Here is a 24,326-nt window from a genome sequence, read left to right on the forward strand (position 1 = left end):
TCATTAGATTTGTTTCTCCTTCCTCTGGCCTCACTTCCTACATCCACCCTGGAAATTGGATCCCAATCCAGACCTCTTGTCTCACCCAACAGGTATGAGTCATCCAGACATAACAGGCCTCAAACTGACTGCATCATTTTTCCAGTTGCTAGATAGTCCAGGCGCTCCTCATCAGTCCATCATATTTCAATTTTCAGAGAAAGGGCTAGCTTTTTTACTTTTAAGGTCCAACTGGCTGGCATTTCAAATTCCCACCTAGTTGAAAATATTTCTACCTTAGCTTTGTCTAAATTATGTAAATCCTTCCTCAAAGGAGCTTTTTTAATTAGACCTCCACTTAAGGATCCTATTCCTCCTTGGAATTTAATCATTGTGCTTCAAGCCATGACTCAAGCTCCTTTTGAACCCTCAGCCAGGTCAGATCTAAAATTCTTGTCTTGGAACTCCATTTTTCTAGTTGCTATCACATCATCTAGATGAGTATCCAAACTTCAGGCTTTATCCTGCAAGACTCCTTACCTGGTTTTCCATGAAGACAGGACATCTTTGAAGACTGACCCATCTTTTTTGCCTACGGTAGCTCCTGAGTCCTACATTAACAAGTTCATTAACCTTCCAATTTTCTTTCTAAATTTCTCATAAAAAGGAGAGTACATGCTCCATCATATGGATGTGCATCGATAACTTTGTTTTTATCTCCATAGAACCAAATATTACCAGAAGACTGACCAGTTATTTGTATCCTTCTCACCTGACAAATTAGACAAGTCATTTTCCAAAGTTATACTGGCCAAATGTTTCACCAATTGCATCTCCTTTCTCTATACTAGAAGAAGATTATCCTTGCCTAAGCCTCATAAAAATCATTCCACAAGGTCTGTGGTGGTCTGCTCAGCCTTTTGGTCAACAGCTTCCATAGATGACATTTGTGCAGCTGCCACTTGGTCCAATGCTCATACTTTTATAGCTCATTGCAAATTAGATTTGATTTCTAGAAACACAGCTGCCTTTGGCTTCACAGTACTCTGGAATATCCTTCCATGAGGACCACCCAAGTTTCATCTAGGTGGGGACTCTCTCCCATCACTCAAGAATGAATGAAAATGACAACATCAGATAAGAAAAAAATCTGCACTTACCATAACATTAGGTATGTGTTGTCCATTTTCATTTTTCCTCAAATTCCCTCCCTCCGAAACTCCTTCCCTTTGCTCCTGGAGAGGCCTAAGGGTATCACTTTGAGAACTGTTTTTCCTATTCTATTCCTTTTTAAGCTGTCTTATGGTATTATTATTTGTGCTCTATAGGCAGTAAACTTGATCTGAGGTATGTTAGGCTGGCGAAGAATTATGCAGGTAGGGAGGAGCTCGAGATTTTGGATCCAATGATCTAGAAGAAGTGGCTGAGTTGTATTCGTGTCAGATCTGAGTCCCATCAGTTGAGGAAGAATAAGAAGGGACAACACAATTGTAATGTTATAGTGAGTACATAGCTTTTTTCCAAAGGCACTGTTTCCCTAAATGATTTACCATTCTTTCCTCTGATGACAAAATGGTATTAACTTCAGTCTGCTGTCCTGAGTTAACATATGTCTATACTGTATATCATTAGCATGCAGAATTGCTACTGCTGCATTTTGCCACTATAGTTCATACTTGGTTGTTTATTTTTTATTTTTTTTTACACTTCAAAGTCAAAATGTTCACTTGTATAAGTCTGTATAAGTTATACATAGACTACATTTTATTTATACAGACTATTTGACTACAGAAGGTTGCATTATGTCATTGGCTCAGATCATCTCTGAAAAGGATATTGTACCAGCCTACCTGACAGGTCATCATATAATTACATAAATATACTATTCACAGTGTTTAGTACTCCATAGCCCATGTAACTTTGAAGTTGTTACTGTGTTCTATAGTCTTAAATGTGAAGGTTCTTTCCTTTCAGATCTGTTGGCCATAACCCCAGTGATGAAATGCTACACATCAAATGTGACCAAGAAAGGATGGAAGTAGAAGTGTGCCAAGAAAAATAGTAGCCCACACAGCACAGGACCCGGGTTCCAATAAATAGAGTATCACTGTCTCGACTAGACAACCGTCACTTGATTCCACATAAAAACAGGACAAAAAAGTTTAGCGCTTTCTCTCGGTTAATACCGAGCTTCTTCAGAACAAACAGCAAATAGCAATCTTGACAGTACTTAAATACAAAATCCTAATCACATGGCTCTTCCTCCCTAATCAAAATTTAAAGTGCTATCATCAGAAATACAAATACATTAATCAAATGCTCCTAACTAATCATAATAATAAGTAAATAAAACCAAAATGTTACAATAAAATCAAAAAATATTAACGTAATAACGTAGTGTCCATTAATATAAAAAGTGTAAAAAATATATGTATATATAAAATATAATAAACTGACCAGATAAACCAGTGTTCATGAAAACATTGTCCTAGAAAATAATTACAGTACACAACTTGTTGGAGTATAACTACAATCAAACCATGGATGTATCTCACCCAAATCTTAAATAAATAATGACCATGTTTCTTGAACCAAATCTTACTACCTAAATATTATGAAATTATAAATGATGATAGCACTTTAAATTTTGATTAGGGAGGAAAAGCCATGTGATTAGGATTTTGTATTTAAGTACTGTCAAGATTGCTATTTGCTGTTTGTTCTGAAGAAGCTCGGTATTAACCGGGAGAAAGCGCTAAACTTTTTTGTCCTGTTTTTATGTGGAATAAAGTGATGGTTGTCTAGTTGAGACAGTGATACTCTATTTATTGGAACCCGGGTCCTGTGCTATGTGGGCTACTATTTTTCTTGGCACACCTCAAATGTGGTCAAAAGTAATGGCGACCTTGCTGGGGTTTTCATTCGCTACCTCACATGACTGAGGCACTTTTGCTAATACAGGGTATAATATTCAACCTAGTATTCGACATTAGGCTGTAAGGACAAGCAAAAATTATTTTTCACTTGTGGAAAGACACAGAGCAGAAAAAGTGAAAGTGAAACTTTAACATGCTTTCTCCCATTATGTCTTTGAGAGAATGGGTGATAGCAGAATGAGTAGATCATTGTGCAGCTTGAGATGGGAAGGCCTTAGGGAGATATTTGGTCTGGAATACTGGAAAGGCCTTAGGGCTAAGTGGATATCCATTATTGAAGCTCGTCACTGAAGTTATCAAATGTCTTTTGAGAATCTCTGTCATCATGTGTAGCTATACTCCCTACGGAAATCTTGAGACTTGCGTTGCAGAGTCCTGAGAGAGTAAAAAAAAAAAAAAGGCAGAAAATACAGGAAAAGAGAAGATACTGAATATTGATTGTGTCATTTAAATTACTTTTTTGCAGAAGGAAGCCCTCTGTTCCCCCTCCCAAAGTTATATATACTGTCTCAGAGATCACTATACTTCAGAGTGAAGGGAAAATTCTGAGAAATTACAGTCTTGGACTTTGTATATGATAAGTCAGGATTTTGGCCATTTGGTCTCCAGTTTTCAGGACTCAGCAATTTAAATAGTTACCATCTAGCAGCCTTTGTAACATCTGCCGTCAGGATTATATAGAACACCCCCTCTCCCTGAAGGGAAGTTGATATATCTAGGCAGAGTAAACATTTTGGGGGATATTCTAGTAATCCATTAAAGCATAGACTATTTACTTTCAGCTTGCTATTTATAAGAGTTATGGCAATATATATATGTGTGTGTGTGTGTGTGTGTGTGTGTGTGTGTGTGTGTGTGTGTGTGTGTGTGTGTGTGTGTGTGTGTGTGTTTTATTACAAATAAATAAAATAAATTGTATATATTACCAAACAAGTTCATACTAGGAGGAGTCTATATACATAATTTAGATAAAGCTAAATAAAAAAGAAAGAAGTTGGCATACTAAACAATAATTTGGATAAAGTGAGAGCACGCCACAAAGCCATACCCATATCTAGTAGCAAATGAGTTATTTCAAATAAAGTAGCTTATTCTGGATGGCACAGTGCCGAATGCTGATGCCTCTCAGGTTAGTAGACTGAAACTGATTTGCAGATCCATACCCATTTCTGGACAGAGTTCGGATGTTCTTCCTCTTTTGGCATATGGATTTTCTCTAAGTAGTCTGGTTTCCTTACACCTCCTAAAACTATGGTTTGATCATCAGCTCTCCTAAGCATCAGTTGGAGCTTTAATTCCTCATAGAGTGAGATCAGTCCTCAGCCCATTTATCCCCCTGCAGTTTTAAAACTGATTGCAGAGGACACCATTTGGGCAGCCGTCAGAGCTTGTCTATTTACGGCCAAACTTCTTTGCACACTCCCAGTAAATGTTCTCCAAGAATAACTTGAAGAGGATTCAGCAAGGGACTGTTGCTTACTTCCAGAAGTGACATAAGCCCATAAATGATCTTGCCTTCTGCATTTTTTTTATTGTTGTGCTATTCTCTCCAATAAAACTGTTTTTAGCTTAGTGCATTTAAACCTATTAATAAAATAAAATAATTACTATGTTAACTTTCCAATAAAAAACTGTTCCAGGTACTGAGGATTAAGGCAGTTAACTGCTGACAAGTTTCATCTTGTAATCTTGGATTAGAGTCTATCAGTTTCCCTTTGCCTGTTATGTGACCGTGTGCAAGTAGCTTAGCCATACAGTGCTCTTGGATTACCCACTGAAAATAGACAACTGTGCTTAGTGAGTTTATCTAGCACTTTGCTTCACATTACTTCTTGGAGGTGCTGTCGGTAAAGTCATGTTATAGCTTTTGGGCTGCATTGTTTGCTATATGGTATTTGCCAACTGTACTTTTCCCTGAATTCATATTGTCAAGGGAACATCAGTCCCCTTGCCATGTAGTGATTATGTTGGTCTGAGTGTACAGAGGACCTTTTCTCAGTAAGTGCTGCTTCAACAGGCCATTTTCACTAGCTGGCTTATGTTTTGATCCACTGGCTGTAAATCATTTACAGTAGCATTTTGAAATATAGTAGGCTATTCTTCCTCAGTTAGCTACCATTCTTTGATTACATTTTATATAAAATCTCATAACATTGCCTGGACAGACATGAATGGTTATAGTTACACTACCTGCATAGTATTTGTTTTAGAGCCTAGTTATAAGCTGCAGGCACTTAACTTGTCAAACAATATGTAATCAGACTTACCGGTTGATATCTTTAAGTAACTGTAATTGTGCTTCTCTATTGTGCGAATTTTCAGTGCTATGAAAAAGCACAACTAGTTTTAACTGCTAAAATGTTTCATAACATAAATATAACAAAATAAATACCTTTTATTCTCAACACACGGAACAGTGTTAGCTGTTATACATCCAGATATTGTCAGAGGTGTATTTGAGTACCTCCTTTACTATTACTGACTCTGCATATCTTAATTTTATCATCTAGAACATGCAGTAAGACACAGTTTTTATTTATAATCATAATGTTGACTTGTTTCAGCTTCAACTGAACCTCAGCCGGAGACTTCAGTGGCAGAATTGCATGATATTCCTGATTTACCAGAAAATCTGCTTGGTAATTGGAAAGCTCTTAATTCATTTGTGATTTATAGCATGCTTCAGAGAGAGGGTAAAAGAAAGAATGTGAAGCAATATGGAGAGAATTAACCATGAAGTAACATAACCACTAATGAGAGTATGGTATTATTTATGGCCTTAACAGGGATGTCTAGATGCAGTGTGGGATAATGAATGATTCCTATTTTTGAGAGACAGCACCAGTTGTAATAATGGAGTACAGAAGCATAGAATCTGTGCATCTATTTTATTTATGATTTTCTGGATATTTGTGATGTGTATGTGTGTAGATGTATAGATTGAGAAGGGTGATTTGTTAAACATTAAGTAACCCAATGCATATAAATTTATCTTGGCTGCCTCACTTATACGAGTATGATGTCAACTTTTTCAGCTACCACTGAACCAGATTTGGGAAGTCCAGTACCAACAGACTATGATAGACTCAGTTTGCAAGAGATTAAGATGGGTAATTAGGAAATTCTAGAGTAATTTCCTATTATATTTATAATTTTGGTGCCGCACCCAGAAAATGGGTAAGTTGCGGAGAGATTTCAAAGATTTCACTGAAGGGAACATCTTTATCTGGCCGAAATACAAACCTCTGCCAGTAGAAACAACGCGGGGACTAACCAGATTGAATGAAGGGAGGCGTGACAAGGAGGAACGACGCGAGGTTATGACGTCAAGGGAAGAGACGCCAGCTTTACTAGTTACAGTTTTGACGGTACAGGATAAGCCATCTTACATCGCAGCTATGGAAAAAACTATCGCAAATTCTACCATGAGCGATAACGAGGGCGGTGATACCATTGCTCATACCACACAGGAAGAACCTAATGTGAACACGTTAGGAATCCAAGTTTTGCGAGAAGAAAATAACAGCGTTCCTGTAGGAGAGGAGAGGTTACCACAGGAAGGTACATCTGCTATGAGACAGGATTATGTGTCGAGGATGAGTGTTTTAGAAACGGGGGCTCGCCCCAAGGTGAAGGTGGGCCAACAGCATTTTTTGGGGTCGTTACCAGTGAATGTGAAGAAGAGAGGCTCTTGGAAGAGGTTGTTGAGCGACGACAGAGACCTCAACAAGAAGAGGAGAACTTTGGACTGACTCATATTTTGGACTATGGTATTGTTTTTAATTTATCAAAACATGTTTTAAGTAAGGAACAACTAGAGGTTTTGAATAAGGGGCTAACATTTGTGCCAAGTAGAACCTGTGTATTTAATGAAGTAGTAATGGACATTATGTTGTTCTGTCGAAATGTCATGTTGAGAAAGTTTTTTGGCAACACTGGTCCTATGGACAAATGTCCACATAAGCCCAGTTGTTATGTTCCTCCCTTATCACCAGCATTAAGTTTATTCATTAATAAATGTGAGATTGATTTAACAGCCTATTTTCAGAAGAAATGTAATGAGAAGTTTTATAACTTAAATGAAAAACAGAGAAAGGCTTTGGATGATCTGAGTAATAACTCGGATCTAACAATAAAAATGGCAGATAAGGGAGGGGCAGTAGTGCTTTTGGATACACATTGGTATAAATCAAAGATGAAGGAATTGCTTTCTGAAGGTGAGGTTTATGTGTTATTGAACCCAGTTGAGGTGAAAGGGGTGATTGATAGAGTACACAAACGATTACATTGGTTATACACTAACCAGTACATAGAACAGGATTTGTTTGATTTCCTCTTAATAGAGAAGCCAGTCATATCTGTGTTCAAGGCCCTCCCGAAGGTACATAAATCGTCCACAGACCCCCCTCTTAGACCCATAGTGTCAGGAAGAGGGTGGGTAACTGAAAATATCTCAATTTGGCTAGAAGTTACATTAAGACCTTTTGTAGAAAAATTAGAGAACATACTGAAGGATACAGCACATTTTCTCACAGTTTGGGGGGATTTAAGTAGGAACACATCCTTAGAAGATACGATAATGGTCACACTAGATGTCCAAAGCTTGTTTACGGTGATAGGGAACCACTATGGCATAACAGCCGTAGTGGAACTGCTTAGAACCATGGGGGTCAATGGGATGAAACTTGACCTAATAAAGGATTTACTTGCATTGGTTTTGGACAACAATGTTTTCATGGGTATCAATTCTACATACAGACAGGCACAGGGGGTAGCCATGGGCACCCCCTGTGCAAATACCTATGCGAATTTAGTCCTATCGCGTTGGGAAAAACAGCATGTATTGGAGAATGAGGAATGGAATAGGTACATAGGAGCATATTTACATTTTGTGGATGATATTTTTATCTTATGGAGAGGGAGTAGCACACAGTTAATATATTTTATAGAATTCCTTCACTCGACAACATCATTTTTGAAGTTTAGTATCAATAGTTCCAGTGACTACATAGATTTTTTGGATGTTAGGGTCAGACTCACTGGGAATGGTTTTAGTTCTGAGTTGTTTAGAAAGGAGTGCTGAAAGAACACCATGTTATCATATGATAGTATGCACCCCCGATTCATGTTCCCTAACATAGTACAAGGTCAGGTCAGCAGGACCTCTAGGTTAAGTATGGAGGATGATCAATTTAATAAAGAGTTAACAAAGTTGAGAAAAAATTTCAGGATAGGGGTTACAGTGAGGGCCTGATAGAAAGGGTAGTGAAGAAGGGAAGAGCACATACAAGGGACAAATATAAGCCTTGGATTAATATGTCTAGGTTGAATGAGAGAAATGATACATCCGCTGGGTGTACACGAACAAGACAGAAGTTTATGTTAACTTATGGAAGCAATATAAAGGGCGTTTGTGACATAATCAATCAAAATTGGAATATTATCACCAGTGATGATTGTTTGAGGGATATTGTAGGTAGTAACCCACAATTTGGATACAGGAGGAACAGAAACTTAAAGGACATGTTATGCAAAGAGAGGGTAGCCAATACTACAAAAGCTCTGCCAATAACAAAGGGCACGGTACCATGTGGTCACTGCAAGGCTTGTGCCCACATCAATAGAGATGTGGTCTTCATTCATCCTGTAAGTGGGAGGAAGTTCCAGTTAAAAGGGAGAGCAACATGCAGGACAACAGATGTAGTATATTTGGCTAACTGTGACTCCTGTCCGAGTTATTATGTGGGTAAGACCAACAACATGCTTAAAGTTAGGGTTTTACAACACGTCATCAATCAGAAATTCAGATGAACATAATGCCCTATATAGACACATACAGAACCACCCCACACATCAATTTAGTTTTAGGGTTATACAAAATGTAGTTTTGAATAATAGAGGTGGTGATATTAAGCAAACTACTGAATGGGTGGAATCTAAATGGATTCTTGAGTTAGCTGCACACAGGTTCCCAGGATTAAATGAAGCAGTGCCCCTTAAGCCAGCACTTAAGAAAAGGCGGGCTTTTTATTGAATTCCGGTTAGTTGAGGAGTATTTTAAATATGTTTGTATTTGTTTGTTCTTAGTCTGAAGAAGGGTTTTGGCCCGAAAGCGCTAACTATGAGCTGTTTTGTGTTGTTAATAAACTCCAGGTTTTACATCAGCAGTTTCCAGCAACGTTTTTTCTGTTTCATATAAAATCTCATAACATTGCCTGGACAGACATGAATGGTTATAGTTACACTACCTGCATAGTATTTGTTTTAGAGCCTAGTTTTAAGCTGCAGGCACTTAACTTGTCAAACAATATGTAATCAGACTTACCGGTTGATATCTTTAAGTAACTGTAATTGTGCTTCTCTATTGTGCGAATTTTCAGTGCTATGAAAAAGCACAACTAGTTTTAACTGCTAAAATGTTTCATAACATAAATATAACAAAATAAATACCTTTTATTCTCAACACACGGAACAGTGTTAGCTGTTATACATCCAGATATTGTCAGAGGTGTATTTGAGTACCTCCTTTACTATTACTGACTCTGCATATCTTAATTTTATCATCTAGAACATGCAGTAAGACACAGTTTTTATTTATAATCATAATGTTGACTTGTTTCAGCTTCAACTGAACCTCAGCCGGAGACATCAGCGACAGAATTGCATGATATTCCTGATTTACCAGAAAATCTGCTTGGTAATTGGAAAGCTCTTAATTCATTTGTGATTTATAGCATGCTTCAGAGAGAGGGTAAAAGAAAGAATGTGAAGCAATATGGAGAGAATTAACCATGAAGTAACATAACCACTAATGAGAGTATGGTATTATTTTGGCCTTAACAGGGATGTCTAGATGCAGTGTGGGACAATGATTCCTATTTTTGAGAGACAGCACCAGTTGTAATAATGGAGTACAGAAGCACAGAATTTGTGCATCTATTTTATTTATGATTTTCTGGATATTTGTGATGTGTATGTGTGTAGATGTATAGATTGAGAAGGGTGATTTGTTAAACATTAAGTAACCCAATGCATATAAATTTATCTTGGCTGCCTCACTTACACGATTATGATGTCAACTTTTTCAGCTACCACTGAAACAGATTTGGGAAGTCCAGTACCAACAGACTATGATAGACTCAGTTTGCAAGAGATTAAGATGGGTAATTAGGAAATTCTAGAGTAATTTCCTATTATATTTATAATTTTGGTGCCATAGCTTTGAACTAGATAATCTGTTTAATTCTTGCTGTGCTTACTGCTGGTCATGTGTTATTCAGTAACTGCAAGTCATGTGCATTAATGCCCGATATGTGTGTGTGTGCATGTCAGCTTGAGTGTAAACTTCACATAAATGGTTAATGTCCACAGGCTGAGCTACATCACCATAACATCACGTGCTGTGTTAGTGCACGTTATCACTGCATGATGTGTTCAGTGATTTATACAGACACTCTTTTCTCATGTCAGAGCAGAATTGCAGCAAAATTGTTTCTGTGTTACTGTTGCATAACCTGGCCATTGTGTTACAGTTACCACTGTTTTTTTTTAAGATATTATTGATCAAATATAATATATTGGTACCCTGCACTGATATATGTCTAAGTTGGGTTATGTTGCAAAAAATATGGTGATGCTTTAACACGTTTGGTAATACAAAAAAAAAATTTCAAGTGCACATCTGCTATAAACAAGATATATTAACAAAATACAATTGCAGATAATACTGGAAAAAAGTAGTTGTGTAATGACATAACTGCTGTCTAATGAAGAGTGTTGTGAAAAGTATGGAATAGATTGGACTAACATGTTAAGAAACAAGCTAGTATAATAATTCATCTGAAGTAGGAACTTCATTTGTCAGCAACCTTTGGGATACGGATCCGATCTCAGATCCGAGCCGGCAACTTCTATCACAGTATAGATCCGAGCTCCTAGCTCCTCCCTTTACCCATTATCCCCTACCAACCCTGTCTGACCTCAGATCTAGTTTGCCGCTCTTCAAGCAACAGCTAGATTCCAGAGCTCTTGGTCTAATTTTGTGAGAAAAGAAAGTTTTCATTTTTTTCTTATACTCTTTTTGAGCGAGTGTCTCTGTGTGTGTTTAGGTTTTCCTTAGCGCTAATTTCACTCTTTTTAGCTTAAATTAGCTTAATTTTTTATCTTTATTTCTTCTCCCTGCCCTCGCTGGTCGCAATGTGTGTGTGTGTAGTGTGTAGGGCCCTAGCGGGTGTGTTTTCTTTTAGTGATGTCTGAGGCCCCTAAAGCCATTTTTTCGAAATGCACCGAGTGTGGTCACAAGCTTTCACTGGCTGATGGTCACACTCGGTGCGTTAGGTGCCTTGGGGTTGAACACCTCTCCTCGGGTTGCGCGATTTGCGCTACGTTCAACCCCAGGGCACTTAAGGATCGGAGGTCGAAGCTGGTTCTGGCAGGCGTTTTGCCCCCAGACCCGGCTCCGGCCTCCGGTACTTCTGTGACCGCTACCCAGTCCTCGGTAGCGGCCACTCCTGCCCCCCTCCCTCCGGCCGGGACTCAACCTCCCACTGCGGCTTCGGAGGTGAGGGAGGCCAGGAAAGAGAAGCGGAGGGAGAAGCACCTTAAGCGGTGGGCCGAAGACTCCTCCTCGGCCCCGCCTGCCAAACGGGCTTCTCCCTCCAGGGTTTCTGGTTCGCCTCCTCCTCGGATCCGATCCCCTTGCTTCTCACCGGGTCGCGAGGAGGAGGTGAACCACTCCCCGTCGAGGTCATCGAGGCGGCACTCCAGGCCTGCCTCGGTGGACTCCTCGAGGTCCACCCTTCAGTATGTCAGATGTGGACATGGACCAGATGATGAGGAGGTTCATCCAGGCCCAGATGCAGATGGGAGTGCTCTTGCCTCCCCCCCCCTCTGGGGGGGAGCTCGACCCCCTTTTTTGCTCCTATCGCTCCTTCTCCGATCCACCTTCCGGGTTCGGAGCTGTCAGAGCTGAGCCGCGTTGGATCCGGGGGTGGGTCAGAGCCAAAAGTGCTAGGCACTTCGGCTCCGACGATTCCCTCGAGTTTGTCAGATCCGACCTCTTGGAGCCATGGGCCGAGCTTCAGATCCGAGGGACTCGGTGTGCTTTCAGCCCCGTCCCGGTTGGAGCGCGCGAGTCCTTCGGATCCGATAGTCTCGGCTCCGGGTCCAATCCCCGCCTCGGATCTGAGTGGGAGTCGGATCTCAGATCCGTCAGAGAGCAGCTCCCCCTCGCCTTTCGCGGTGGTGGAGAGGGTACTGTTGAGTGCATCCAGGCCTCTGGTCCTGGCTTCGGCTCCCCCCTGCACTCCCTCTCAGCTGGTCCTGGCTCCCCTCACCCGGCTTTCGGGGCAGCCTGCTTCAGCGCCTCTAGGTGTTCCATTGGAACAGGATATTGCTGGTGAGGACTCCTCGGACAGCCCCCCCGAGGAGGTTCCTCGCAAGTCGAAGTGCAAGAGGAGGCATGTGGACTCCCCTGAGTCCCTCACCGAAGATACGGACTTGGATGAAGGGGAAGGCTTCCCGAGGTCACCCCCTGAGGATGTCTCCTTTGGAGACATCATGGAAATGCTCAGAATCAGGGGGGGTGGTCTACCCCCAAGGCTTCCTCCCATGAGTCCGTATTCCTAGAGGCGTTCGAGGCAGGGCCATCTACGTCTTGGGTGTCCCCTCCCCCCGACCCCTTGGTGGATCTTATAGCCACTATGGCTTGGAGGGATCCGGACACTGTAGAGCCTGTTCCCAAGCGCCCAGACAAAATCTTGAGCCCCCATCAGAGAGAACCCATTGAAGCAGAGGTCCCCCTGTGGATGCCATGTTGGTGGCAGCAGCCACCAAGAGAGAGTTGGCTCAGGAGAGCCCCACGGTTCATCCACCGAGCAAGGAGTCTCGCGCGATGGACCGCCTTGTGAAGCGGGCCTTCAGTTCAGCGACCTTCTCCATGAGGGCCCTGAACTATATGGCACATGTCATTCAGATGCAGCGGGATCTAATCAAAGAATACGCTGCTTCCCCCCAGGGTCCATGTTGGAAGGGGACAAGCAACTGTACTCCTCCCGAATGTCCACCCTACATTCTATTTCCAACACCTCTATGCGGCTTTTGTCTCACGCCACTGAGGGAGCCGCTAGAGCAGGCAGAGTAGGGCTGGTCATGAGGAGGCAAGCCTGGCTCCGACATTGTGACTTCTCGGAACCCTTTAAGGTGTCATTTGCGAATGCCCCTTTTGATGGTTCTGCATTGTTTGGCAAAACCGTTCGCGACACCCTTGTCCAGAGCGAGAAAGATGGGAAGACATTGTCTGCCATCGGAGTCCGCTTCTCTGCTCCCCAGAGGTCCTTTGCCAAGAACCAAAAGGGTCAGAAGAAGATGTGGTTCCGGAAATCGCATCAATCCCAGTCTGCTCCCGACAAACAGTCCTCTCATGGCAGAGGAGGACAGGGAGGACACCGCCCTAGAGGCAGAGGGGGTCCCAGGAATTTTGGGTCCAGAGAACCCTTCTCTGAGAGGCCCATGCAGAAACCCTGAGGGGTTGCCCGGCTGCTCCACTCTGGAGGCAGTCGGGGGACGTTTTTCGAGGCACCTAGCAATGTGGGAGTCCATAACAATGGATCACTGGGTGCTTCGTGTTATATCCAGAGGCTACCAAATTCCCTTTCTTGTAACCCGCAGAATCAGAAGCCTCCCCGATGTACCACCCAATCAGAGGGAGGCGGCTGCTGCAGAAATTCAGCAGCTCTTACAAAAAAGAGCCATCCAGCCCGTCCCCCCAGATCAGCTCGGATCAGGGTTTTACTCCAGGTTCTTTCTGGTGCCAAAAAAGACGGGGGACATGAGGCCCATCCTGGACCTCTCTCTCTTGAACCTGGCAGTACCAAAAGTAAAGTTCCGGATGGTCACACTGCAATCTATTCTCCCACTACTGCGGGAGAACGACTGGATGTGCTCCATAGACCTCAAGAATGCATATTATCATATTCTCGTAGACAGACACTCCAGGAGGTTTCTCCGTTTCTGGCTGGGAGCCAGCCATTTCCAGTTCAGGGCCCTTCCCTTCGGTCTCACCTCAGCCCCCAGGGTGTTCACCAAGGTCTTGGCAGCGATAGCGGCCCACTTGAGACTCCAGGGAATTCAGGTCTTTCCGTACCTAGACGACTGGCTCCTTACCGCCCCAACAAGGCATCTTCTTTACTCATGCAGGGATTATTTCCTCAATCTGGCTCCACTCTTAGGATTGACCATTAACATGGCCAAATCCTCCCTGGCTCCTACACAAGTATTGAATTTCATAGGGGCGAGGTTGTACTCGAGACGGATGCTTGCTTTCTTGACTCCAGATCGGCTTCAGAACCTGAGGTTGCATGTGCAGGCCATTCTTCAACTTCTAGCTCCTTCGGCGGAATTGGTCCTGAGGGCTCTAGGGTCCATGGCGGCAGCAATTCCGCTGCTGCCATTGGCCCGGCTGAATATGAGGGTCATACAGTGGACCCTCCAGGTACAATGGTCCCTATCTCGCAATCCCCTGTCTCATCCCATTCCCCTAAGCAGGGTTTGCAAAAGGTCGCTCGTGTGGTGGCTCCAGTCCCCCAATCTCCATATGGGACGCCCCTTCTCGCTGCCTCTGCCAGTCGCCACAGTGACCACGGACGCTTCTCACCTGGGGTGGGGGGGGCACTATTCGGGCAGAACAGTCCAAGGCACGTGGAACGACATAGAGACCTCATTGCATATCAACGTCCTGGAGATGAGGGTGGTACTTTTGACATTGCAAGCACTTCACAACCCTCTTCCGGTGGGGACGATTGTGGTACAGACAGACAACATGTCAGTCGTCTGGTACATCAACAAACAGGGGGGAACCAGGTCTTACCCTCTCTGCCGCGAGGCCATGAGAGTGTGGGAATGGGCGATATCCACCAACCGCTTTCTCATCGCAACGCACATTCCGGGACGGTCCAACATTTTAGCGGACAGGCTCAGTCGTACTATTCTGACGCCTTACGAATGGTCTCTCAATCCTCTAGTTGCAGAGCAAGTATTTGCCCGATGGGGGCGACCTTGTTGCGATCTTTTTGCCTCTCCCTCAAATACCAAATGCAACGATTACTTCGCTCTGATCCCCCCTCCGGGGGAGTCCCCGAGAGACTGTCTAGTTCATGCTTGGCCTCCCGGTCTGCTTTATGCTTACTCGCCTCTGCCCCTGATGTTGAAACTATTGCAGAAAGCCAGTCAGTTGGGGAGCAAGATGATCCTCATTGCCCCATTCTGGCCTCGTCAGACATGGTTCCCTTACCTATGGTCTCACCTGATTTATCCGCCCTGGATTCTGGATCCCCTCCCGGATTTCATTTCACACCCCCTGGGTCTCCCGACTCCGAACCTGGCCAACCTAAAGCTGACGGCTTGGTTGCTCCAGTTCCACTCCTGATAAGGACTCCTGGAATCTCATCACCAGTCAAAGCCATTCTAGTAGCAGCTCACAAGCCTTGCACCAGAAGGGTCTATCAGAGTAAATGGAAACGTTTTTCCATTTGGGCAGAGCACCGTCATTTAGATCCCTTTACGGTGCCGGTAGCGTCGGTTCTAGATTTTCTAACTTCTCCCTTTCACCAGAGGGCTAGTTCCTCCACGGTCAAGGTGCAACTCGCAGCAATTTCACACTATCATGTAGGGCAGGAGTCAGGCCCGCTTATTACTTCCAAACTGTGTAAGACCTTTCTTAAGGGTACCTTCCTCCTCAGGCCCCCGGTCAAAGAGGTGGTACCTCCATGGGATTTATCCCTAGTTTTGCAGGCCTTGACTAGCCCCCCTTTCGAGCCGACGGCCACGGTTGATCTTAAATACCTCTCTTGGAAAACGGCCTTTTTGGTGGCCATAACTTCAGCCAAGAGGGTCTCGGAACTCCAGGCTCTCTGTGTCAAACCACCGTATTTGGTCTTCCACCCAGACAGAGTTCACCTCAGGATCAATCCGTCTTTTCTACCTAAGGTATCTTCGGAAGCTAACATTAATCAGTCTATTAATCTTCCAGTATTCTTCCCCAACTATCAAAACAAAGGAGAGTATAATCTGCACTCTTTAGACGTGCACAGACAACTACGTTTTTATATTCATCGAACTACTGGTCATAGGCAATCCGATCAGTTGTTTGTCTCCTTTGCCAAAAACAACTTCGGCAAGTTGGTTTCTAAAGTTACCCTCTCCCGATGGATATCTAGTTGTATTCTCTTGGCATATCAGAGCTCGGGAAGGCCTGCACCTCAGGGAGTCCGTGCTCATTCTACTAGGGCCGTTGCTACATCGGCTGCTTTCAAGGCTAAGGTTTCCCTGGATGACATTTGTTCCGCAGCCACTTGGGCTTCATCTCATACCTTTATCAGCCACTACAAATTAGATATTGTCTCCCGAGGTAGGGTGTCTTTTGGCTCTGCAGTGCTCTGGAATATTCTTCCATGAAGGCCACCCAAGATTTAGGTAGCTGGGGACTCTGTCCCAAAGGTTGCTGACAAATGAAGTTCCTACTTCAGATTAAGAAGTTATGTTCTCACCATAACGTTCCATCTGAGTAGGTATCTTCATTTGTCTGCAACCATCCCCCCTCCTTCCCCCTGACCAAAATGATCCTACTTGGGGTTCTTTAGATTAGTTCCCTCTGGGACACAGTATTAGCTGTGCTATGGGGCAAACTTGATCTGAGTTCTGTCAGGGTTGGTAGGGGATTATGGGTAAAGGGAGGAGCTAGGAGCTCGGATCTATGCTGTGATAGAAGTTGCCGGCTCGGATCCGAGATCGGATCCGTATCCCAAAGGTTGCAGACAAATGAAGATACCTACTCAGATGGAACGTTATGGTGAGTACATAACTTATTATTATTATAAGCTCTGAATAAAGTAATGTAGGGCAGACTATTTTGCATAATTATTCTTTCAGTTAATTTCAGTACATGCTTTATGCTATTCAGTGAAGTGCAAAGGCACAGCCTATACCAGAAAGCAATGGATATATGGCTAGAAGCAGGCCTGGATGAGAGAAAACAGTCTGTTGCATGATACATGTACTTTCTCAGGCACTCTGCATACATACCTCGGTGCACTCTGTACATCAGTAGTTCACCTACCTGCATGTTTGGGGTGTGAAAGAAAACTGGAGCCTACAATAACAAATGCATACAGGTATAGGAGGGACTCTGCGCAGAAGACGCCCCAGTCAAGAACCAAACCAGAGAACCAACCGATCTGAGGCTGTAGTGCTAACTTCTGCACTATTCTACGTGTAAGCTGTCCAGCAGAATATAGAAATTAGGCATAATGTGTAGCATTTCATACATAAAAAAGTTGATAACAAGTATCTGTTAAACATTCATCAATACCAAGCTGTTATGCAGAGCTTTGAAAACACGGTGAGCAGAATGTCTGATGACCAATGAAGATTGCTGACTGCAGACATACCAATTCTCTTAAGAGAGTGATGTCTAGTTTATTAAAGGGCTGCAGAAAAGAATGAGTAAATGTTCTTCCTTAGATGTAACTGCAGTAAATAAAAGCCTTACTCATTGATTGGTTTTATACCAAGGAGCTAATGCTAAAAAGTAGTACTCTTCTTTAATAGTATACTAATTTCTGCTCTGAAAAAATAAAATACCAGTGAAAGAAGAAGGCATCACCTGTCTTAGGGTTGTATTGAACTTATGCTTTTACTGATAAGTTCCTTCACCATTCTTGTTATTCTCAGTCTTGGTTTTACATTATGGACACTGGTATTCACCTGCATGTAGCTACTACAATGTAAAATGTTAGGGACATGTGACTGAGATGGCCACCTCAATCTTCTTTTGGTCACGTAGGCTGCAAAGGTAGTAGAACGACTTAATTATGCTTCATTCTTTGCATCCCTATCCATGAGACATATACTGTATTATCTTTTAGCACGGTCATGGAGTATAAAACACCCTGGCTGCCTCACTGACCTCCTGACAGTCCCACAGCGTTTTATGCAACAGCATCCTGATTTTCAGTGCACTGACTCCCTGAACCAAATTGTTTGTACTGGTGATTCATTTAGTAGTAATCCACAACTTGCTTGTGAATAATGCAGGATTTTACCTACACCTGGTATGGTTTGATCATTAGGGTGAAGACCATGTGATCAAACAAAGCCAACCATGGGTACATCCTGCATTATCCACATAAAGCAGTGGGTTATTGCATTTATATGAGGAAATTATTTAAGGAAGAAATTGCTAACCAGTTTTAATACAATGTCATTATATTATGGCACTTTAGTGTTTGTTTACCTCTTGTGTCAGCTGCTGAAGTACTGCACATGTGTATGGCATATAAGCACCCGCCCATTCACAAGCATGTCAGTGAAGTGCAAGAGAGGAGACACATAAGGTGCATGCTTCTTGCACGACTCCCTAGCATACACTTGTGTCTTACCCTTCTTGTTCCAGCAGCAGTATTAGTTTGTAATACCAACAAAGCAAATAGGAAAAGACATGGATTGGCTTGTATTTTTTTTTTTTTGCGGGGGGGGGGGTTGATTTTTTTTTTTTTTTTTTTTTTTTTTTTTTTTAAGTGGAAATGTCTGTATTGACCAAACTTGTTCTGGTTGATAGTGCTACCTTTATTCTGGCTGCAGAAGTCTTGTTCAGTGGCCAGACCTCTTTCTGTGGTGAATGCTTGATTTGTAATATGTACACTAATTGTCCTGCCCAGTAAGCATGCAGCATGCAAATTTTTTTTAATATAAATAGCCTTTTATTGTTTATTATCCATTGTATTACAGTAAACAGCTAGGAGAACATTTTCATAATATGACGGAAATTTGAGTGACATAATCCTTGTTTGGTGAGTGGACGATTGTGATAGATAAATAGTATATAGCACTTATTCTCTCATAAAAATAAAAAAAAATAATCAGTGACCACTAAGTGACCACTCTGTGCATTGTCATAGGTAGTGCAGCGTGATAGTCTAAGAGAACAGAACTGCTTCCATGCACAGAATTATTATTATTCAGCATGTCTTTGTTTGCTGCCTCATCAGGTTTGCCGGAGCTTTCTCTCTCTCTCTTTCTCTCTCTCTCTCTCTCTCTCTCTCTCTCTTCCACATTTGAGAGGCCATTAACTACATGTATTGACTGCAGGATAGTTGTCCATAAAGAAATATCATGTATTCACATCTGAGTAACCAGCTACATATTTGTCTTTTCTGCTTTCCCCAGCACTCTTGCTTTGTCATTTTACTTTGCATAACCCCCATATAGTAAAAAGAATGTGAACTTGTTTCACTTTATGATTTACTGAAATTAGGGATGCTTTCTCATGCTTACCTTTTTTATCAGATTATGTTGTTGCATTGTTTAAAACCTTTAACACAAAACCATGCAGATGATGTGCTATGTTTTCTTTTTTCACACTGGCTAAAGAGGTATTTAAAAAAAAAACTACTACTGTCAGAAACAAAACTCTCAATGCTCAAATGTATAAACTTCTGCAGTCCCTGTAAAAATTCTTAGTGCACAGTTCAGCTGCTTAGGCTTATGCCACAGAACCTTGTAAAAATCTTAACAGACAGCTCAGTTGACTAGGCTTATGCCATTGATCCTAGCGGGAGTACTCCTATATGTGTGATTCTGTCAGCATACACATACTAGGTAGACTGAATCATTAAGAATGTACTCTGTAATGTAAATGTACAGTCTTATGCTGTTTCTAAAAAATATTGGTCTACCAAGGAGTTTAATGACATGAAAGACTGCTGTTATATGTTGTGTTAATACTTTGACTTATTCGTAATCGGTGCAATGCTTAAAACAATGTTACATTTCAAATTGTGATGCTAGTAACAGTAAGCTCTATGCCTGTATGGTTATCAAACATCTTAAAATAACTGTAAGGTAAAGAGTTCTTTATTGCTTATATAGAACTCGATGCTGACATGTGATACACATACCTTGATTACCATCCAAACCATGTTTACATGCTGGAGAGTTATTGTCCTTCTTCCCTTTCTGGCTGTTACACAGTTCTGTATAACATACTGTCCACCCACTCATCCATCCATGCATTCATTCATCCATCCATAACTCCTTTTCCCATTTTTGCACATTTAGGTTCTGGTGTCACCTCAACAGTGACAAACCTCTGGAGCCATGTTCACACTGCCTGGTGGCTAGCTATGGCCAATTTAGAGTGTCCAGTCCAACTACTGTGTGTCTTTGAAATGTGGGAGGAAACTGGAGCACCTGGTAGAAACCCATGCAAACATAGGGTGGACACTTAAGACCACATAGAAGGCATCTCAGTCAACCTGAGAACTTCTTGCTGTAAGCAACAATGCTATCCGCTGCTAAATGCTCATACAATACATATGTTGCTTTCAGTAATTTACATTGTGAACATCAAGTTGCCCTACTAACATTTACCCAATATCTGGTTTACAGTCATCCAGACATTGTAAGCTAGTATCTAATTTCCTTAACAGTCCCTGCTAATTCTAAAACAGTATGTTGATATGGTCAATTTTAAACATTAAATAAAGTTACTGACTTACATACAGTGGATATAAAAAGTTTACACATCCCTGTTAAAATGCCAGGTTTTTGTGATCTAAAAAATGAGAGCACTATAAATCATTTCTAAACTTTTCCCACCCTTAATGTGACCTATAACCTGTACAATTCAATTGAAAAACAAACAAATATATTAGGGGAAAAATATAAAAAATAAAAATTTACAATATGCTGGGTGCACAAATGTGCACACCCTTAAACTAATACTTTGTTGAAGCACCTTTTGATTTAATTACAGCATCCAGTCTTCTTTGTTAAGAGTCTATCAGCGTAGCACATCTTGACTTGGCAACATTTTCCCACTCTTCCTTGCAAAAGCACTCCAAATATGTGAGATTGTGAGGGCATCTCTTGTGGACAGCCCTCTTCAGGTCACCCCACAGATTTTCTATTGGATTTAGGTCTGGGCTCTGGCTGGGCCATTCCAAAACTTTAATTTTCTTCTGGTGAAGCCATTCTTTTGTTGATTTGGATGTATGCTTGGGATCATTGTGTTGAAAGGTGAAATTCCTCTTCATCTTCGGCTTTCTAGCAGATGCTTGAAGGTTTTGGGCCAAATGTGACTGGTATTTGGAACTGTTCATAATTCCCTCCACCTTGACTAAAGCCCCAATTCCAGCTGAAGAAAAGTAACCCCAAAGCATGATACTGCCACCATCATGCTTCACCATGAGGATGGTGTTCTTTTGGTGATGCGAAGTGTTGTTTTTGCTCCAAACGTACCTTTTGGAATTGTGGCCAAAAATGTCAACCTTGGTTTCATCAGACCATAACACATTTTCCCCACATGCTTTTGGGAGACTTGATGTATTGTTTTGCAAATTTTAGCCAGGCCTGGATGTTTTTCTGTGTAAGAAAAGGCTTTCATCTTGCAAACCTACTCCATAGTCCAGACATATGGAGAATATGGGAGATTATTGTCACATGTAGTGCACAACCAGTACTTACCAGAAATTCCTTCAGTGTTTCTGTATGTCTCTTGGCAGCCTCCCTGTCCAGTTTCCATCTTGTTTTTTCTTCAGTTTTGGGGGAACCTCCAATTCTTTGCAATGTCACATATTTTCTCCACTTTTTGATGACTGTCTTCATTGTGTTCCATGGTATATCCAATGCTGTGGAAATTGTATTGTATCCTTCTCCTGACTGATACCTTTCAACAGTGAGATCCCTTTGATGCTTTGTAAGCTCTCTGCAAACCATGGCTTTTGCTGTAGCAGGCAACTGAGTAAATGTCACGAAAATCCTACTAGTACTGCTAAACTTTATTTGGGGTTAATCAGAATCTGTTTAATTGATGGCATGTGTATACTCAAGAAGACTGAATGCTGTAATTAAATCAGAATTTGCTTCAACAAAGTATTAGTTTAAGGGTGTGCACACAGAACAATGTATTAGTTTAAGGGTGTGCACACTTATGTAACCGGCGTATTGTACATTTTTTATTTTTTATATTTTTTCCCCTAACAGATTTGTTTGTTTTTAGGTTCATAGGTAGGTAGTAGGCTATCTGCCTGAGGGCATTTATAAGCCTAGCCAGAGTGTGTCAACTTTCGCCACCCCATTGGTTAATTAACTGAGCCTCTGTCAAGAAGTGCCATTGAAGTGATCCCAGGGGTGTATTTTCTGTTACCCATCCACTCGTCAAGGTTTCTCTTGGAGTGTTAGTGAGGGGCTCTGCCTAATGTAGTTAGGAATTTTGTTGCAAAGCATGGGGAATCTCTGTGACAGGAGTCTATCCCCTCCAGCATGTTCTATTTATTGTTGTGGCGAGGTTTATCTCACTAGAGCGAGTGGCTTGCAGTGACTTGGATTTCTTTTGGTGGAGCATGTCCATCAATTGTGAGTTGGACATGGCTTTGTAAGTCAGGCAGAGATCACCTCTGAGTAAGCGATATATGACTGAGTACAGCTGGAGTTTTTCCAGTCGGACTGCATAGGACATATGTTTGAGGCCAGTAATCCTCTTGGTGAGGTACTTTTGTGGTATTTCCAGCTGTTGGAAGTGTCTTGTGAGGTACATCCCAAATGGGGCATTGTACTCTATGATGGGTCTGATGAGTGACGAGTAGAGGGGCACTATAACCTCTTTATTTCTAGATGCGAACCCTTTAGTAATTTGATTTACTAACTACTTTGGCAATATGATTGTCAAAGGAGAGATTACTATCTACCTGGGTCCCCAGATCTCTTATTACCTCTTCTGTATTAAGGGGGCTGCCACTTATGTGGTAATTCATGGGTGTTTTGTTTTTCCCAAATGGGATGACTATGCATTTTTTGGCATTTAGCTTGAGACCATGACTTTGACACCAGGTGTCTGTCTCAGTAAGGCCCTTTTGGAGAATGTCCGTGTTAGCCGGAGAGTCAATTATGGCTCTCAGTTTGCAGTCATCGGCGAACTTGGTTAGCCATAGTCCTGCTGTGTTTGCCTGTACTTCTGAGAAGTATATGCCGAACAGCAAGGGTCCCAGGACTGAGCCTTGTGGGACACCACTTGTGACTTGTTTAGAGTCGGACCTGGAGCCCGCTAATCTTACCATGTGAGTTCTGTCTGTAAGCCAGTTGGCAACCCATCTCATGACGCAGGGGTTTATGTTCAGGTTGGTGAGTTTTTCAATAATTCCCGAGTGGGGAATGGTGTCAAAAGCCTTGGCGAGGTCAAGCCAGGCTGTATGAACTACCTTCCCCTCATCTATGGCCTTGGTGACTGTCTTGAAGAAGTCAACCAGGTTTAGTAGGCATGATCTGCCCTTAACAAAGCTGAACTGGGTCGGGTCAAGTGTTTGGAGGTTCCCAATGTCTTTGTTAATGAGTTCCATGATGATGCGCTCCATAGCCTTGCAGACCAGACTAGTCAGGCTTATGGGACGATAGTTACCAGGGTCAGTTCTGGCCCCTCCTTTGTGGAGTGGAATAACCTTTGCTGTGCACCATTCTATGGTCATATAGCCTGTGGAGAGGCTGAGGTTGAACAGTGTGTTTAGGTGGGGGATTAGTTCGTTCTGTAGTTCATGCAAGACGCAGCCTGGGACACCATCTGGCCCCATTTATGCTGTGCTTTTGGCTTTTGAAAGGGTTGTTTTCACCTGTGTGTCTGTGATTTCTGGGACCCTACTCTTTTCTAGTATTACTGTGGGCCCTTTTGAGGGTGAGAGGGGGTTGAAGTTTGCACTGAATCTATCTGCCAGGATGTTGGCAATATCAGTGGGTTCAGTATATTTTGTGCTATTTTACACTAGCTCAGAGCATATCTGCGAGTTGCCACTTAGATTCTTGACATAGCTAATGAAGGCTTTGTGATTATCTTTCGAATCCTTGGCTATTTTTCTTTCAAAGTTAGCCTTGGAGGATTTTATGAGGGACCTTAGTTTCTTACTGATACTGATCAGGGATGTCTTTCCTTCTTGGGATTTGTTTTTTTTCTGAACTAGTTTCCATCTTCTGTTGTATAGTCTGTTTATGGCAGGGGTCCACCAGACTGGTTTCCTTCTCTTAGGGGAGTGAGTCTTGGTTTTGCTAGGAATGGCACAATCCATGCATCGTTGTAGGTGCTCATACAGTGCATTTGTAAAGGTTCCTGCATCTTGGACACTGTTATCCTTTAGCATGGGGGCTGTGAAACTTACCACCTCTGTCTTAAGTAAGGTCAAGTTTGCTATAGAAAAGTTTTTCACTGTGGTTTCCTTGGCTGGAGGTGGTGGTGCAGTCTGGACATCCAGAGTGATTAGTTTATGGTTTGATCTAACCAGTTACGGGTTGACCTCCGGTGTGGAACACCTGTTGCCCATGTTGGTGATGACCAGGTCCAATATGTTTTCACCTCTGGTAGGGGAGTTTACC

At 42.3% G+C, this 24,326-nt stretch overlaps 1 protein-coding gene across 44 annotated transcripts in view; it reads left to right on the forward strand.

Moving 5' to 3' along the window:
* LOC122801915 (ABI family member 3 binding protein) overlaps nt 1–24,326 on the forward strand; it is a 3,486,228-nt gene that overhangs the window by 1,958,852 nt on the left and 1,503,050 nt on the right. For 37 of the 44 annotated variants that reach the window (XM_044071601.1, XM_044071602.1, XM_044071604.1 and 34 more), the window contains 2 exons: nt 9,538–9,612; nt 10,004–10,078. The exons of 4 other annotated variants lie outside the window; for them this stretch is intronic. In XM_044071601.1, the coding sequence (XP_043927536.1) occupies nt 9,538–9,612; nt 10,004–10,078 (150 nt within the window). The remainder of the gene's footprint in view (nt 1–9,537; nt 9,613–10,003; nt 10,079–24,326) is intronic. 3 more of the 44 variants (XM_044071607.1, XM_044071626.1, XM_044071635.1) reach the window with 1 other exon arrangement.

This window comes from Protopterus annectens, chromosome 5.part0 (assembly GCF_019279795.1).
Source record: "Protopterus annectens isolate FY-2018-M chromosome 5.part0, PAN1.0, whole genome shotgun sequence".
Taxonomy (NCBI): domain Eukaryota; kingdom Metazoa; phylum Chordata; order Ceratodontiformes; family Protopteridae; genus Protopterus; species Protopterus annectens.